The sequence below is a fragment of the Neovison vison genome, chromosome 1 (assembly GCF_020171115.1).
Source record: "Neovison vison isolate M4711 chromosome 1, ASM_NN_V1, whole genome shotgun sequence".
Taxonomy (NCBI): Eukaryota; Metazoa; Chordata; class Mammalia; order Carnivora; family Mustelidae; genus Neogale; species Neogale vison.
Genome location: NC_058091.1, coordinates 10,232,583 through 10,251,565, shown reverse-complemented (window position 1 = coordinate 10,251,565; position 18,983 = coordinate 10,232,583). Strand labels below are relative to the sequence as shown.

Here is an 18,983-nt window from a genome sequence, read left to right as displayed (position 1 = left end):
ACCATCGTATTCTGTGTCCTGTCTCAGTCTAAAGACTGTAAGCTCTACGTTGCTGCTTGTGTACTGATTTATAAGACGTATACGTATGGCCTCTTTTCTCCCAATTCTGTTACATCCCAGTGTTTTGTTACTAAAAATGTTTACTTTGATGATTATCTTGATTTAGTTCTTAAAAGCTCTTTTTAATTAGAAAAATTTCCCTCAAAATCTATCCCAGCGTAAATATTCCAAGGAAAGTATTAGCAAACAAAAAATCAACAGTGCATTAAGAAAATAATGCAACATGCCTAAGTGAAATTTATTCCAGGAGTGCAAGGTTGGTTCATTGTTAACAACTGCATTAATCCTATATACCATGGAAATAAATCTGTAAAAAAATATCTCTTTTAATAAAATTCAATACCCAATCATGATAATAACGCTCAGTGAGGGCGCCTGGGTGGCTCAGTTGGTCAAGCGTCTGCCTTCCGCTCAGGTCTGGGATTGAGCCCCACATCAGTCTTCTGCTTAGCATGGAGTGTTCTTCTCCCTCTGCCACTCAGCCTGCCCATGCTCGCTTTCTCTCTCTTTTTCTTTCTCTCAAATAAATAAAATATTTAAAAGAAAAAAAATTGAAATAGAAATTGAGAGGTACTTTCTCAATGTGGTAAAGTATGTATGCCTCAGTTTAAAAACCAGTATCTTTTTTTTTAACTCCTCTTCTTCTTCTTTTTTTTAAGCCTGGAAAACCCCAGAGAAACAATGATAAATTAACTCAAACTGTAGAATTCAGTGTTTTAGCAGGATATAAAATTAACATACAAAAAGCAATAGCCTATAACATTATGTATCAATTATACTTAAGTTAAAAAAAAATTCGCTGAGAAGATGGCAGCTTAGGAGGATTCTAAGCACACCCTGCCCCAGGGATACAACTAGATAATGCCCATATCATCATAAATAACCCAGGAAACAACCCAAAGATTGGCAGAACAGACTCCACAACTGAAGGTAGGGAAGAGGCCACGTGGAAGAAGGTACAAGAATGAAGACAGAGTCTGGGACCATGTTCCTCCTCCACGGGGATGGAAACTACGGTGTGGACAAGGGCAGAATACGGACTTGCGCACCAAGGAGTCCACAGACCCAGAGGATGAAGCTCCATAATGTTTGCCTTTGAAAAAGAGAGGGGGCTAAATTTTGTGAGTTCTGAAAAACAGCTGAACTTAAAGCCTGGAATTTTAAATCAGCTGGTTCAGCCCTGGGAGAGCCTGTAGGGCTTTAGGAAGTGGAATCTCCCCCCACCCCCCATTTAAGGAGATAACAGGACAAACAGCCCATGAAGATACAGCATAGAACCATCAATTTAAAAAACACTGGGACAGATGGGAGGCAGGGTGATTTGCTTATCTCAGAGTGCTTCCCAGAAAGAGAGCACGAGGAGACCTCTCCAGGAGCAAAGGAGCGGACAGGCATCATTTCTCTTCCCTGTCCCCCAGCATAAACAGTGGCCACCTGCAGTAACCAGCCCAATGCTGACACTTCTTATCTAATGAGCTTGTATCAAGCCCCACCCCTCTACACTTCCATGGATTTGCCCTTCCCAGTTAGGCTCCCCTAAGTCCCCTAGCCTTGGGTGCCTCCCCGCAGAAGACTGGTGCAAACCCTGCCAATACCACATCTGCTGACTGCACATTTTACAGGACCTCAGTTCTAGTAGGGGCAGGTGTCATTTTGCAAGCAGATCACTGTCACCTTGCTGCCCATCATTTGCAGAGAGCCTCTGCAGACAACTACATTAAAAGAAAAAGAGGCCAAGACTCAAAAGCAGAGCACAGGCAACACACATAGGAGACACTCCCTGAAGTGCCAGACCCTGAAGAACAGGGGACACAGCACTGTAGGACACTGCGGGACCCCTCTGCATAAGGCTCATATTGTTAAGAACAAGAAAAGTAGGTGACTTTCCTAACACACGGAAACAGATACAGAAAGTAAGATAAAATGGGGAGACAGAGAAACATCTTGCAAATGAAAGAAGAGGATCAAGCCACAGCAAGAGACCAAAGCAAAATGGATAGAAGTAATATGTGCCTGATAGAAAACTTAACTCCATCATCATAAAGATACGTATTGGACTGGAGAAGAGAGTGGAGGACATCTCTGAGACCCTTAATACAGAGATTAAAAAAAGAACCAGTCGAAATTAAGAATACAATAAATGAAATTTAAAATATACTTGGTGAAATAAATAGACCAGATGGAGCACGGGATTGAATTAATGACCTAGAAGACAGAATAACAGAAAGTAACCACACTGACCAAAGGAGAGGAAAGAAAATTATGCAAAAAAAAAAGAAAGAAAAGAATCCAAGTATATCAGTAAAGAAAGCCAATAAAACATGAAAAAGCAGGAGAAGAAAGGATCAGAGATAATCTGTAGAAACGACCACAAAACAAGTAACAAAATAGCAATAAATACATACCTAGCAATAATTACTTTGAATGTAAATGAATTAAATGCTCCGATCGAAAGACATAAGGTGACAGAGTGAATAAAAAATAAGACCCATCTGTATGCTGCCTACAAGAGACCCACTTCAGACCAAAAGACACCTGTATATTGAAAGTGAGGGGATAGAGACACATTTATTATGCAAATGGATTCCAAGAGCAAGCCAGGATAGCAGTACTTAAAACAGACAAAATAGAATTCAAAGCAAAGATAGTAACAAGAAACAAAAAAGGACACTGTATAATAATAAAGGGGACCGTGCAACAAGAGGATATAAAATTGTAAACATTTATGTGCCCAAATAGAGCATACAAATACATATAACAGTTAATAACAAATATAAAAGAAATAATAATAATGCAATACTAGTAAGGGACTTTAACACTCCACTTCCATTGATGGACAGATCATCCAACCAGAAAACCAAACGGTGGCTTTGAATGACACACTGGACCAGATGGATTTTTTTTTTTTTTAAGATTTTATTTATTCATTTGACAGACAAGATCACAAGTAGGCAGAGAGGCGGGCAGAGAGAGAGGGGAAGCAGGCTCCCCACTGAGCAGAGAGCGGGGCTCAATCCCAGGACTCTGGGATCATGACCTGAGCAGAAGGCAGAGAGGCTTCAACCCACCGAGCCACCCAGGACCAGATGGATTTAAAGATGTATTCAGAACATTCCATTCTTACCCAGCAGAATACACATTCTTTTCAAGTGCACACAGAATGTTTTCCAGAGTAGACTACATATTGGGCCACCAACGAAGTCTCAACAAATTCAAAAAAAAAAAAATCAGATTTGTACTGTGTATCTTTTCTGACCACAGCTCTATGAAACTAGAAAGCAACCATAATAAAAAATCTGGGAAGAGCACAAATACACTGAGATTAAATAACGGGCTATTAAACAATGAATGGGTCAACTAAGAAGCAAGAAAAGTGTCAGATAAACAACCTAACATTACACCTAAAGGAGCCGGGAATAAAAAGAATGAACAAAACCCAAACCCAGCAAAATGCAGGAAATAATAAGGATTAGAACAGAAATAAATGCTATAAAAACTAAAAAAGGGATCAATGAAACCAGGAACTGGTTCATTGAGATGATCAACAAAATTGATCAACCTCTAACTGGACTGATTTTAAAAAGGGAGGGGGGAGAACCCAAATAAAATTACTAATGGAAAAGGAGAAATAACAGCTAACACCATCGAAATACAAACAAAACATTGAAATACAAACAATATTACGAAAACCTATATGCCAACAAATTGGACAGCTTGGAAGAAAAGGATAAATTCCTAGAAACATAAAACCTACCAGAACTAAAGCAGGAAGAAATAGAAATCACCAGCAATGATATTTAATCTGTACCCAAAAAACTCACAGTAAATAAAAGTCCAGGACCAAGTGGCTTCACAGGCAAATTCTACCAAACATTCTTCTTAATAGCCATTCTTAACCATTCTTCTTAATACCCATTCTTCTTAAACAATTCCAAAAATACAAGAGGAAGGAAAACTTCCAGATTTATCTATGAGCCCAGTATCACCCTGATAACAAAACTAGGTAAAGACACCACAACAAAAGAAAACTACAGGCCAGTATCACTCATGAGTGTAGATGGGAGAAATTCTCAACAAAATATTTGTCCACCTAACCCAACAATACATTTAAAAAATCATATACTGCAACAAAGTGGGATTTATTCCCAGGATGCAAGTGTGGTCCAGGTCCAGTACCCACAATACAGTCAGTGTGATATGTCACAATAAGAGAAAGAATAAGAGCCATATGATCATTTCAGTAGACAGAGAAAAGGCATGTAACAAGGTGCAACACCCATTTATGATAAAAGTCTCCATAGAGTAGTTTTAGAGGAAACATACCTCAACATAATAAAGTCCTTATTTGAAATTTGAAAAATTCACAACCAACATCATACTCAATTGGGAAAAATTGAGAGCTTTTTCCTTGAGGATCAGGAACAAGACAAGAATGTCCAGTCTCACCACTGTTATTCAGCATAATACTGGAAGCCCTAGCCACAGCAATTAGACAACATACAAAAATAAAAGGCATCAAAATTAGTAAGGAAGAAGTAAAACTTTGCTATTTACAGATGACATGATACTACATATAGAAAACCCTGGAGACTTTCCACAAAACTATTAGAACTGATAAATTAGCTCATTGAAGTCACAGGATACAAAATCAATGTACAGAAATCTGTTATCCTTTACATTAATAATGAAGGAGCAGAAAGTGATAGTAAGAAAACCCCATTTACAATTGCACCAAAAGCAATAAAATGTATAGGAAGAAACTTAACCAAAGTAGTGAAATATGTGTACTCTGAAAACTGTGAAACACTGGTGTGGGAAACTCAAGACAACACAAAGAAATGGAAAGACATTCCATGCTCATGGGTTGGAAGAACAAATATTGTTAATATATCTGTACTACACACAGCAATCTACAGATTTAATGCAGCCCTATCAAAATACCAACAACAGTTTTCACAGAACTAGAACAAACGGTTCTAAAATTGGCATAGAACCATGAATAACCTTGAATAGCCAAAGCAGTCTTGAAAAAGAAAAACATAACTGGAGGTAATCACAATTCTGAATTTCAAATTATATTACAAGGCAGTAGTAGTTAAGACAGTATGGTATTTGGCATAAAAATAGATACATAGATTAATGAAACAGAATAGAAAACCCAGAAATAAACCCACAATTATATGATCTATTAATCTTTGACAAAGGAGAAATGAATATACAATGGGGAGAAACATATTTTCAACAAGTGGTGTTAGGAAAACTGGACAGCCACATGTGAAAGAATGAAACTGGATTACTTTCTTACACCAGCCACAAAAATAAACTTGAGATGGGTTAAAGACTTAAATGTGAGACCCAAAACCATAAAAATCCTTGAAGAAAACACAGGCAGTAATCTCTCCAACACTGTTAGCAACATCATTCTAAGTATTTCTCCTCCAGCAAGGGAAGTAAAAGCAAAATAAATTATTGGATTACATCAGAATAAAAACTTTGTGTGTAGCAAAGGAAACAACAAAACTAAAAGGCAACCTACTAAATGGAGAAGATACGTGGAAATGACATACCTGATAAAGGGTTAGTATTCAAAATATACAAAGAATTAATACAACTCAATACCCCAAAAATAAATAGTACAATTAAAAATGGGCAGAATACATGAACAGACCTTTCTCCAAAGAAGACATCCAGATGGCCAAGAGATGCATGAAAAGATGCTTGACATCACTCATCAGGGAAATGCAAATCAAACTATAGTGAGATATCATCTCATACCTGTCAGAATGGCTAAAATCAACAACGCAGGAAGTAACAGTTATTGGTGAGGATGTGGAGAAACAAGACCCCTCATGTACTGTTGGTGGGAATGCAAACTGGTGCAGTCACTGTGGAAAACAGTATGAAGATTCCTTAAAAAAAAAAAAGTAAAAATAGAACTACCTGCAATCAAAGAATCACACTACTGGATATTTACACCCAAAATACAAAAACACGAATTCAAAGGAATACATGCATCCCTATGTTCATAGCAGCATTATTTACAATAACCAAGCTATGAAAGCAGCCCAAGATTTAGTACATATATGTGCAATGGAATAGTATGCAGCCATAAAAAGGAGGAAATCTTGCCATTTGCAGCAACATGGAGAGAGCTGGAGAGTATAATGCTAAGTGAAATAAGTCAGAGAAAGACAAAACCATATGATTTCAGTCATGTGGACTTTAAGAAACAAATGAGCAAGGGGTGTGGGAGTTCTCTCTTTTTTCCAAGAGAGAACTAAGAGATGGATTCCAAATAGAGAACTAAGAACCAAGAAACAGATTGTTAACTACAGAGAATAAACTGATGATTCCTGCAGCGTGGGTTGGTAGGGGTATGGGCAAAACCGAAATGGGGATTAAAGAGTGCTCTTATCATGATGAAAAAATAAAATGAAAAATAAAAGCAATGACCTTCCTCTACACAAGCAATAAACAGTTAAAAGACATACAGTTAGAGAAAATCCTGTCTATAATTAGTAGCAACAAAGATTAAATGCTCAGGAATAAATTTAACACAAAATACACAAAGCTTTTATGTACTTGGAAGTACATAAAAACTTTTATGTACTTAAAAGAAAGTAAAGAAGACATGAACAATGAAAGATGTTCTCCTCTTCTTGAATAGGATGAACTCAATAGTCATCCATTCTCCTGGAATTAGTGTATCATTGTAATCACAGTAAAAACATCAACAAGCTGTTTTATATAGACAAATTGATACTAAAGTTCATATAGAAAAAATAACGGTAGAAAACACTGAAAAAGAAAAGATAGGTTGAGGGGCTAAGGAGCTAGCCTTAATAGACATTAAAATGTGCTATAAGAGTAGATCTTAAAAGCTCTGATCAGAAAAGATAAAATTTGATCTGTATTTCATCACACACAAAAATAAAATCCCAGCAGATTAAGATGATACCATGCGTGTACTTGAAGAAAACTGGGGTGAATTCCTCTTTAACCTTGGTACAGAGAGGAGCTTTCTATAGGACACAGAATCTAGAGGCAATAAAAATAAAGATTGATAAATTTGGCCCTTTGTTTAAAAAAATTTCCACTACAAAAGGCATCATAAAATCCAAAGACAATTGACAAAGTAGGAGAAAATAGTCACAACGCGTACCATAAAGGGTTATTCTATCCCTGACATATTAAGAATTCTTAAAAATTACAAGACAAAAGTATTAAAAACTCAGACTGAAAAATGTGGGAAAGACATGAATAAGCAATGAACCAGAAGAGAGGTATTTATATCTCTTAAAATGAGATGGTGATCAAACTCACTTAGAATCAGGAGGGCAAATTCAAAAATCTCAGATACTGTTTCTCACATATAAGACTGACAGACATGGTTTAAATGACCACATACTTTGTTAGGTTACAGAGAGATAGACCTTTCAGACATTGCTGGTAAGAATTTAAATTGGTTCACAACTTCGCAGAGAGAAATTGATATATTTTTTTGCCCCAACAATCCCACTTCAAGGAATTTACCCTAAAGGTAGATCTCAAACAGTACAGAAATACACATGCAAGAGATTGGAAACAGCCAAAATGCCCATATTTGGCAAGTGGTTGCATAAAGTACGGAATATTCACATAAAGGAACACCCTATACCTATTCCTTAAATGAAAAGTGTTATAAACTTACAGAAAGTACTTTTCAGGATATGTTGTTAAGAAGAAAAGCAAAGCCCAAAAGCTATGTGGGATGTTACCCTTCAAGTAGGGAGTAAAATAATGTAAGAGAATCCACAGATATCCTTTCATTTATGAAAAAATATATATAGCAAAGATAAACCAGAACCTTAAAAAGATTGTTGATTATAGAGGGCAGCTGGGAGGGGAGTGGAAAGAAGAAGAAATGGAAACCGGGCAACAGGATTAAGGGGGGATGGACTCTCTCACACATCTTTCTGTATCTCTTGGTGACTTCTGGAACCATGGAAGTATTTCACATACCATCTGAATATCAAAACAATTAGGGCCAGTCAAGATGTGAAGGGAATGCAAAATGGCAGGAAGTCCTCTAATGAATGGCTCTGTTTTTTCACAGTGATATAGATGTGTAATTCTGAAGTTACTTCGTGTATTGATTTAGGTAATGAGATTGGGGTTGTAAAAAGAAGTCTTAATAAGGAAAGAGGGAAGACTAAAATATACCCTCCAATTCTGGTTTGGAATCAGAGGTATTTTCATAAGCCCACAGTGACACACACAGATACTGAAATGTAGATGCGCATGTACGTATGGGTTAGTGTGCATACGTATATTTCCTACGTCTGTTCACCGAGAGGGCCAAGAAGCAATAGCATCCCAGAAATAATGAGCACACCTAGTGCTCAGATCTTCAGCTGTGAACATGATCTTCCAGTAAAAAGATCAAGCAATCCTAGGAGAAGTGCTTGATGACAGGGCTAGGTCAGAAAAAATGTAAAATGAGCCTGCGGTATCTTACGATTCCAAAAACTAAGGATTTGAAGGAACTTCTGATGGCCAATGCTGGAACAGTTCTAGGAACAAAATAATGTCAATGTTGGATTTTAACCCATGGAATAAAATAAATATCAACGAGTGTATTCATTTCTTGTTGTTTGAACAAATTACTACACACTTAGACGCTTAAAACAACAGACATACACCTTCTCACAGTTTCCATGGCCAGGCATCCAGGCAGAGCCCAATAGGTCCTCTGCTCAGGGCCTCAGAAGGCGGCAGAGTGTCAGATGGTCTGTGGTTGTAGAAGTGAGGCCTTTAAGGCCATGGGAAACACAGGTCTGCTGAGAGAAGCCTGGGTCCTCTTTGAAAGTCAGGTCTGCTCATCATCGCCCTTTTGATTGTCTCAAAACCAGCCAATTAAAGACTTTAATTACATCTGTAAAACACCTTTAATTTTTTTTTTTAATTTTGCCATGTAATGTAATTTTAGGAGTGATATTTCGTTCCTTTTGTTACCTCCTTCGGTTAAAGTCAAGTTACAAGTTCTGCCCTCAATCAAGACGTGAGGATTACACCAGGACGTGATTTGCTGGAAGTAATCCTATAGTGTGTCTTCTACAATGAGTTTTTGTGGATAGAAATAAATAGTCTTATAAATACATAAACAAAGTGGGGGGGGGAGCTCGTTCTTCCCTACAATAGACTTCCATTAATAAATGCAGAAGGAAAGAAGAGAATAAAGGATCATCGTTACAAACAGTTTTGTAATAAACGTAACAAGCGGGCTCCTCTAATGATGCTGAAATGAATGCAGGCAAGTTTGAAAGAGGATTTGCATAGTCTCAAATATCTTCCCTAAGATACTCACAACTGCAAAGGGCGCAATAGTAATTTTATTTTGGAGGGATTTGGTAGATACCCAACTTTTACCAAGTAAACAACACCAGAAATGAAACCTGTCTATGTCAGGAGCCGTACTGTCCGAAAGCGTCAAGGTCCTAAAACACAAGGAAAGGCTGAGGGTCTTTTATAGGCTAGAGGAGACTACGGAGAAATAAACGCAATGAGAGATGCTAGAAAGGAAGGAAGAAAAACAATGGCGCAATTCAAGTAAGATCTTCAGTTAATAGTATGGTAGCATGTTAAGTGCTTAAGATAATTATATTATGATTGTGTAAGACGTGAACACTAGGGGAGGTAGGTGAGCTAAGGGATTTATAGGAGTTCGTTATACTCATGTTGTAACTTCAGTAAGTGTAAAATTAAAATTTCTTTTAAAAAATCATGCTGCAGACTTCTGAGAGTTTTAAGTTGGCAACAGCAGAGATTCAGGTGACTTACTGATGCTTCATTTTCATTCTGTTGCACCAGGATTTTGTACGATATCGTATATATGGTCATTGGAGAATGAATACATAGCCATGAAGTGGTGGGATTTATTCTAACTCAGCATAGTTTTTTCCAGTTGTAATTTTTTTCCATTATGTTCGCATCATTATAGACCAGGGGAAAATGGCTTTCTTTAAAATCTCTGACTTAATGTTAAAGCCTTCCCATAAAGTTTGTTTGTTCACTATGCATGGCAATATTCTCTTTTAAAAATACTTACCAAATTTTGTTTAAAAGGTTTTACTTATAAGAAACATATGTCCTATAAAAATCTATGATTTTGAGGGTATTTACTTAATTCATTTGGTTCAGAGGCTCTGAATTATCTTCTTTATGTGGACCAGGGACACAAACTAATCCTGTATTATATTTCTCAGATTTATTTTCTGATTCATCACCGGCTGTGACTGTGCTTCTACCTGTGCCTTCAGAGGGTGAAGCTCTTTCTTAGTAACTGTGAAACTTCTGGTGGAAAGATAGGGGGTAAAAGCACGTGGGGAACTTAAAGCAGTTTGCTCAAATCTGTCTTTACCACGAAAAGGCTCTTGTTTATTTCTTTAAAGGATGGATTTAGTAATAAATTTCTCATTGCCGTAAAGAGATATCTATCTGTCTTAGAATTGCAGCAGACAGGCATAGTGCTGTTGGATGTGGCAGTGTTTTATGAATTCATGAGATGGGTTTCTTACAGCCTTTCTTTACTTTTACTTGATATATTGTACATGAGAGCAGCGCCTTGGGCGTGCATAGCGTAAGCGGTAGTGTCCTGTATTAACGCAGAACTACTGTTTGTTTTGCTGTCATGAGTCTATGAATTCGGTCTGTCATACAGAAACAATCACTATAATGTAAGCACTTACGGTCTTAGTGCAGCTGATTCCCCGGTGACATTTTAAAAAGTCAGGATTTGGCTGCAGAGTGCTTTTCATTTCTAAATGGGCTGCAGATTGGGAGCCTGAGGGCATTTCATAGGAAGCACTTGACCCTGAGTAGACACAGCAACTTTTGTGTGTCTATAGCCACGTTGATGACCAGTGTTCACGCTTGAAATTGTTTTCATCCAGAATGTTGTTTTTTTACTTTCCGTTTAATTATTTGGTGCTCACACAAATTTATTGCAAATGCCTAGGAGTAAAATGAATGGCTGAAGAGAGACCGGACTGTTTGTCTCGGATTTTTAGACACTAGGCGTGGCTGTGAGTTCAGAGCTACTCCTGGTGGTCTCACAGCGCCTGTCCATTCAGGTCTTGGTTCTCACTGTATCTGAGAGTGAGAAGGGCATTTGAACCCCGGAGCACTCAGAAATATATCCACAGGTCTTACATACATTCTTTTCTGAAAGTGAGAAGTCTAAACTCCCAAAAACAATTTGGGATTTTTTTTAATAGTTCCATTTTGACAACGAGGTGTGTATTATCTAAATGGAAAATCATTTTCCGGCCTCTCTGGCTGCCACAGATACAGCCGTTACTAGAATCAGTAATGAGTGACAGTCCTGAGAGACTCTGGGGACCGCGCTCTTCCTGGGCTGGAGTCAGGCCGCCTGGCCTTGCAGAGATGCCGTTGGTTAGAAAGAGGAGAGGGTGGTTCAGCGTAAAACCCCAGGCTCTGCAGCATGACCTTCACCGGGCAGAATTGGTGGTGATCTTCAATCCATTCATTTCCTTCTCTACTCAGCGGTGGTTCTTGTGGCAGTACACAGAACCGTAGAGAAGTGGGTGCTGTGATGTCAGCAGGTAGCTTGACCTAGCATGATCATCGGCTGTAGTACCAGGGGGTGATGTGGGGAGACCGGTACGTGCCTGCACGTATGCATGCACGTGCACATGTATGTACATGTCGCTATGTATGTGCGTCTATTTCAGTCTTTCAGTTTATTTTAGCAAAGGAGAAGTTGAGAAGATAAAACAGCAAGCTCTTTATGCCACGAGAGCTAGCACCTTGAGGACTGGGCTAAATTCAGCTGCCCTCTTCAATATTTTTAGTCAAAATGCATCTAATCCTCTGAGCCAGAAAGTGAGTTATCACGTACCTCTGATGATTCTTAAATTTCAAAATCTTGTCTCCTACCTTCACATGATTCATTGCCTCCCTTTACTTAATAAAAATAACAAGTATCTTTATACTTATACTGAGCGTAATTCATATGCTCAGATTAAGGGCCATTAAATAACAAAGTTTTATTAATATTTGTTATGCTAATGGAGGGATTAAAGGAGTAAAAGACATGATTCCTGTCTCAAGGAGCTTACATTATAGTTTGAAGAGACACACTGAGCACACATTAAATTAACGGAAATCAAATAGATGTTAATAGATGCTGTTGCTTTATTAGCAATAAAGATCAAAAAAGGTGCAGAATAATACTTCCTCTTTAGTGCTAATATATATAAAATGTAGATTTTTTAGTAGTATGTTCTGTTTTTTTTTTTTTTTCACCAAAGTCTATTGTGTTTGTATTAAATCTCTGATTAAAGGGGTTTTTTTTAGAAATTGGTTGATATTTCTACATCAAATAAATATTTACCAACAAAAAAATTTTTGGCCACTGTGCATGCATGGCCACTTAGAAATCAGTTCAAACTCAGGAGGGGGGAATTTAGTTCATTAGCCTCGGATTTTATTAGCTGCATTAAAGTCTGTGTCAGATTTCTGCTGCTTATTTATTTGTGAGCTTGGGAACTCCTTCAGGAAGAAATGAAACTTATCAGGAGGTCATTTGCTGAGTCTGATTTTCCATGTTTCTTCTTCGTTTTACCAGAAAGGGACGATGTAGCCTGCTTTGGGAGCCATGGCTTTTTCTATACGGGGCCATACCTTCTGTAATCGTTAAATTTAAATAAATGTGACTGTGTCTTGGTTTTGCACAATTGCAATATTAATGTAGAGGGTTCCCCATCCCCACTTCCCTTCCTGTGTTTTCCAGGCAGTCAGATGCCTCCTCAGCCACCCGGGAGCCAGTCAGAATCCAGCCCCCATCCTGCCTTGAGCCAGTCACCAATGTCACAGGAAAGAGGTCAGTCTTCAGTTCATGTCTGTATATCTTTGTGTTTTGAGTATATAAGGCTTACACGAATCTGGTCAGCTGTGCATCTTCTTAGAGATAATGTTTCTTCGTCAGATGAACAAAAAAAGAACATACATAAAACAACCATGGAAGAGAAGGCTGCTTTCTTGCAGATCAGGTGAAGTTTTACCAAGCGCAGTTCAAGACCCAAGGAGCATGTGTGTCCGCGTAACACCGTGAAGCGCAGTTTGTACATGACCGTAACCTGACACTTGTTCTAGCTGGGCCAAAGGGACTGTTCCCAGTGCGATTTGGATATCGGTCCTAATGAAGTAAAATGTTAGAGTGCGTGTATGTTTAACTGTTTTGACCAATTATTTATCCCAGGATGCTTAGACAGTAAAAATTTAAACGCAGCGTAAGACCTTATATTGTACAATTGTCGTAGCTTAGAACTAGAGCCAGCCCGAGAGCTTGTCGAGTTCAGTCACCACCACTTAAACTCAAGAAACTGAGGACCAGAGAGCTCCCAGAGGACCTCCTCACTGTTGGAGGCTCTCGAGGGCCACAGCCAGAAGAAAGAACACGGGCTCTTCCTGAAGCTCTTGGCCATGTGGCCCACCCCGTAGGCAGACTCTGATCTTCAGCTCGGTTGTACACATTGACCCTGCTTATGACTGCATTGGTTACGGCCTTTGGCCTTCATTTATTTATCTCTGTCTCCTTTCTCTCCTTCTGTAGTAAAGCTACTTTTGTTGGTGGTGATTTTTGTAGACCAGGCTTTCCACGCCTACTGCACCATGTGGGGCTGTGCCGGCCACTTCCCACTGCCTGTGAGTCAGGGCTCACCCAGTCCGCCCATGGAGTATGTCACTTGCGTTCTCCCTCACGCCCACCCAAAAGACAGAAGTGGCTAGCTTGGGAGCTGCTATTTAAAGGTTCCCGACCCCCCACGTTTATAATTATTCCTGTATGAGTTGTACAGATGACGATTTGCTTCTAATTGGAATTAAAAGGTTTCAGTTATTTTACATGTTTAACTCAGCACCTTGTGCTTTAGAAAGTAATGCCAGTGAAAAGATGGATTAGTCCTAGCTATACATCGTTGGTGTTGAAATGAATTTTTAGTAGGAATAAAATGAAATTTTTATTTTCTACTACCGCTACATATTTAACTTTTTTTATTATAATTTAATGTATAGCTAACACATGAATTCCCTTATTGAGATACTGTAGCATGACCTAATGATGGGATAGCTAATGGTTTTCAAACTTCAAGGTGTATGAGAATTACCTAGAGAACTGGTTAGAAGCGATTTCTGGGCCACACACCACCAGATTTCTGGCTCAGTGGCTTGTGATGGGCCATTTAAAATTGCACTTTGGGCAAGTCCCCAGCTATTGCTGATGCTGCTGATCTGAGGACCATACTTTGAGAACCACTGCCTTATAATGATACTATAATATGTTCTAATAATTGTGTCGTATGTGCGTTTCTTTCTTGGAACTTTCCACTGTATCCTCCTGCAAATCAGTCTTCTGCCTCACATCTCTCTTCTGTATTAATTCCTCGGGTCTCTGGTCATCTGGAAGTTCATGGAGAGCATGCTAGCACCACGCACGGGGGACTTCTCTCTAAACTCCTTTACTTGGCCTTGGGTTGCACCTCCGTTGTGCTGCCAGGTCAGGGAAGTGGAGAAAATAAAGGATGAGAGAAATTATCCTGCACTGAAAACCTGCTCAGGCCAGACCCAGAGCTAAGATGAAGATATTTGTCATTTCCCTTAACCCTCACCATAACCCCGTAGCCCCAGTCCCCACCGGGAGAGGCCGCTTCTTTGGCAAGCGTTCAAGGGTAAGAGGATCCTTATTCGAAAGTCCTACCATTCTGACCTTTATTGCGAAGAACTAAAAGAGAGAAACGCCTTCTAGATCATCCAGCAACATGTCCCCCAGCCTCTTCCAACTGATAACGCCCTTAAGAACTTGAAAATGTAGAAAGCCAAATGTGAATCGTGGTGCCACAATGAGGAAACACAGTCAAATTTCTGACTTAAACGGGCACCTGGGTGGTGCTGTCGGCTAAGCGTCCGACGCTGGGTTTGGGCTCAGGTGGGGATCTAGGCCCTGCGTCAGACCCTGCGCTCAGTATGGAGTCTGCTTCAGACTCCCTTTCCCTCTCCCTTTGCTAAAATTTTAACTTAAATACATTAGCAAGAAAATTCAGAGTTTTCTTCTGGTGTCACTATATAAAACAATTGGTTGAATGTGTTTGTTATTTTTTTTCCCTCTGATTATCTTCAGTGTATGTAGTGTGGTTTTGGTAATTGGTAATGGATACTTAACAATCTGGATAGTTATAATAACCATTTCCTTCAAATAGCAAATATAAATTTTATAACTTGCTAAATCTGAATTGATTTTAATGAACATGTTCCCCAGGCTTTCTCTGAAAGGCTGCTAAAGACGTTATGTGTGTCCCTTGTGTGCCTTCTGTTGGTTGGACGTCCCCTAAATGGGAAGACCTCGTATTTCCAAATAGGTGGTAAATGATGCTTTGCCATGGGGCGCTCAGTCGGTTAAGTATCTGCCTTCGGCCCAAGTCATGATCCCTGGGTCCTAGGATCGAGCCCCATGTCTGGCTCCCTGCTCAGCAGGGAGTCTGCTTTTCCCTCTCCCTCTCTGCTTCCTCCTCTCCCTCTCTGCTTCCCACTCATTCTCTTCCTCTCTCTCTTTCTCTTAAATAAGTAAAATCTTTACCAAAAAAAAAAAAAAAAAAAGATACTTTGCCATTCATGGTTAACTTTCCTCCAAAATTGGATAGCAATGATTTTTTTTTAATGGCTTTATTATTTGTTAAAATCAAGGAAGAAATGTTAGTTCTTGATGATACTTGATCAGGTGTCTCAATGGCAAATAGCACAGTCATTATAATGCTTTGATAAAATGTAACATTTTCCTTGTCTGTTTTGTCAGTGGGTATGTACCAAGAGTGTACAAAGTAGATTTGAGAAACTATAGTACAAAGTAGATTTGAGAAAACACTTGCTCAAAAATTCCCCAGTGTTGACTCCCATGTATTGAAAAGTAATTTAACTCCATTTATACCTTTACAATTGATATAGCCCCCTACTCCTATTGATGGAAGTGAGGAAATAGAGAGGAAAGAAGTATATTAATGAGTTAGCATCGTTTTTAAAAAACGTATTTTCTCTCAACTTGCTAGACAGGAACATAGCTCCCACACTGCTGAGTACTAAAATAACCAAGTCGATCAATTCCTTTTACACTTACTTTGTTTTAAGAAGTAAGATTAAGATAAGAGAGTAAGACTCCAGTTACGCACATCTTCTTTCATGTATCTACAGGGGATAGATTTTCTTTAATAGCAAAGAATCTAGAAACACTCTTGCCTGGAGACAGATGCAGCCTGCTTCTTTTCGGCAGTGTGGTATTCTGGGTGTTTCCCAGAGTCCTCAGGAAGGACAGCAGTGCTGATAACTCTCCCGGTAAGCCTGGCTCCCTCCAGGCTCGGGAAGCTGAGCTCATGCCCTGCCCATTGTTCCTTGCTACTTGGTCCTTGGATTCCTTTTGAGGAAGAAGATGTATTAATAAACTATACTCTGTAGAGAATTTTGCAAACCTCAAACTGTCCTAGGATCAAAGCTCTTCCCAGAGCTTTGCCGAGTCGGTTGTGGAGTCAGCGTGCTGCCCAGATCCAGCAGCCCTGCAGTGCCCTCCTATCTGGTGGTTCTGAGGTCAAGTTTGTCTAAGGTAATCAGTCACAGATCCATTTCCCCACACCGTACGTAAGCCAACATGACTGAATTTCTTCAGTTCTATATATTCATGAAGAGTGTACATGCAAGGAAATAAGGATATGGGCTGTAGTTCGCAGGTACAAAAAGAAGGAAAACATTTTAGGTATTGACTGGTCTCTTTACTGTCCTGTGGTGCTGTCTCCGCACGCTGGTCTGCTCCCCATACAGCACCCGGCTCAGCACGCTCCTGTTTGCCTTGACGTGGTGTTAGAACCTCCCGGTAACTCAGTAAAGAAACGGACTTTAAGTTCTTTGGTCTTACCTGCTTCATTATTGATAAAATTTAAAAGAAGAAAGGTCAAGACTTCAGTTCAGTCTTCTGTAACACATTCACCAGTGAGTTTTATCTTAAATCTTGTCTAGGTAGTCCTCACATAACAAAATGCAGAATTGCTGCTCAAGCCCTTCACCAAAAAATCAAGCAGTGTAAATCACGCCACCTGAGACGTTGGAGGAAGTGTCCGGATAACGCTGAAATACTAAAATAAATGTTACGAGAAAATCGTAGCTGAGTTTAGGTTAGTTTTATCCTTCTTGTATAATCTTCAACTTGTATATCTTAAAATTTGAAGAGATAACAGTAGGAAATGGCTTGTATTGTGTTGCCCTGTTTTCTGAGAGGGCTTGGAGGGATATCTACTCAGTCATCTGAGTAGATAAATAAGTATAATTATTATTAACATTAAAATGATTGCATTTTTAACCCCCATAAAATGTTAAGCTTAATGAAACTAGCAAATGCCCTTCTAGTTATTGGATTAGCAATTAGGTGAAAACGTTTCAAGAAGGCTTATTTATTTGGACAGATGTAGAGAGGTCAGAATTAATTTTTTGAAAACCTTTTAATTGAATTCCCTTTTAATTTTCACAGTGGTGTCTAGTTAAATATTCATGGTAACACTGGTGGTTTTCTGAAGGTCTGAACTAGATCTGGATTCTCAGAATTAACGTAGGTGATTTAACCCTTTTCATCTGGCACGCCAGCAGGGACTTCCTCAGTGTAATCCCATAGCATTTGAATAATTAGACGGTAGCGAGGAGGATTTAATTAGTCCTTGAGATATGCCAAAAGCAGAACCACTCCGAACTTTCCCTTTTGGACACGGATTGCGAGCAGAGTTGATGCTTCTGCAGGACTGTGATGTGCCGGGAGATGTATTCTGTCTCTGGAGGCGGCTCTGTGGCACCATTCTGTGACCGTCAGATCTGTGCCGACGGTATCCTGGGTGAAATCTTCCAGAATTACTGAATAGCACCCTCCCCCTGGCCACCCCACCCTCGCACGCCCACATCCTTGTCCACCTACGTGACAACCTTTCTTCTCTCTTTACGGTTGAAACAGAGTCGTAGTCAAAGCGCACGGGCTTTGCTCCACCTGACGGAGAATTGGCTTTCACTGGTACCGGTGATGGCAGATCAGGCAAGCCAGACTAGTGCTGGGTTTACTCTCTAGTTCACAAGGACAGCTGACAAGGAGAAAATAACAAAATCCAGCCAAACTCTGTCCCTGACCCCTCTGCGTGTTTAAAGAGTCCCAAAATTGCCGTCTTTGGAATCTGATCTTCACAGTCATATTCTATCTGTACCTCCATGTTTATGAATATGAATAGTGCCGTTAACCAGGAAGTGTGTGGCACAGAGGTGGGATTGGACAATTAGATGTCGTTCTTGTGTGCCCATCCTGAAAAGGTGAATCGGAATTTGTGTACAACCCAAGTATGAGGTTTCAAACATACCTATTTTTTTTTAACAAGGAACTAATTCTTTTTTTTTTTTTTTAAGATCTTATTTATTTATTTATTTATTTGACCGAGAGAGAGAGAGAGAGAGAGAGAGATCACAAGTAGGCAGAGCGGGAGGCGGGGGGGGGGGAGCAGGCTCCCTGCTGAGCAGAGAGCCTGATGTGGGACTTGATCCCAGGACCCTGAGCTCATCACCTGAGCTAAAGGCAGAGGCTTAACCCACTGAGCCACCCAGGGGCCCCTCAAACATACCTATTTTGTGTAGCTTAAATAGAATATGTCTTCATTATTCTCCTGTTTTCTTCTTCTTTTATTAATCCCAAATGTTAACTGTCTTGGTATAATTTTACCCTCACTCCTTAGTGGCCTACATTACCTTCTGTCTCAAGTCCAAATAGAATTCTTCATCAGATTTCTAGCACATTCTGTTTGCTTAGGGCAAATCTTTCTTACTTTTTAATGCCAAGGGCAAGAAAAGAGATCCCT

The 18,983-nt window shown here is 39.4% G+C and overlaps 1 protein-coding gene across 7 annotated transcripts in view; it reads left to right on the top strand.

The window, feature by feature from the left end:
- The window catches only part of ARID1B (AT-rich interaction domain 1B), a 443,861-nt gene that overhangs the window by 336,755 nt on the left and 88,123 nt on the right, over positions 1-18,983 (top strand). For all 7 annotated transcript variants that reach the window (XM_044243328.1, XM_044243320.1, XM_044243293.1 and 4 more), the window contains one exon: positions 12,854-12,943. In XM_044243328.1, the coding sequence (XP_044099263.1) occupies positions 12,854-12,943 (90 nt within the window). The remainder of the gene's footprint in view (positions 1-12,853; positions 12,944-18,983) is intronic.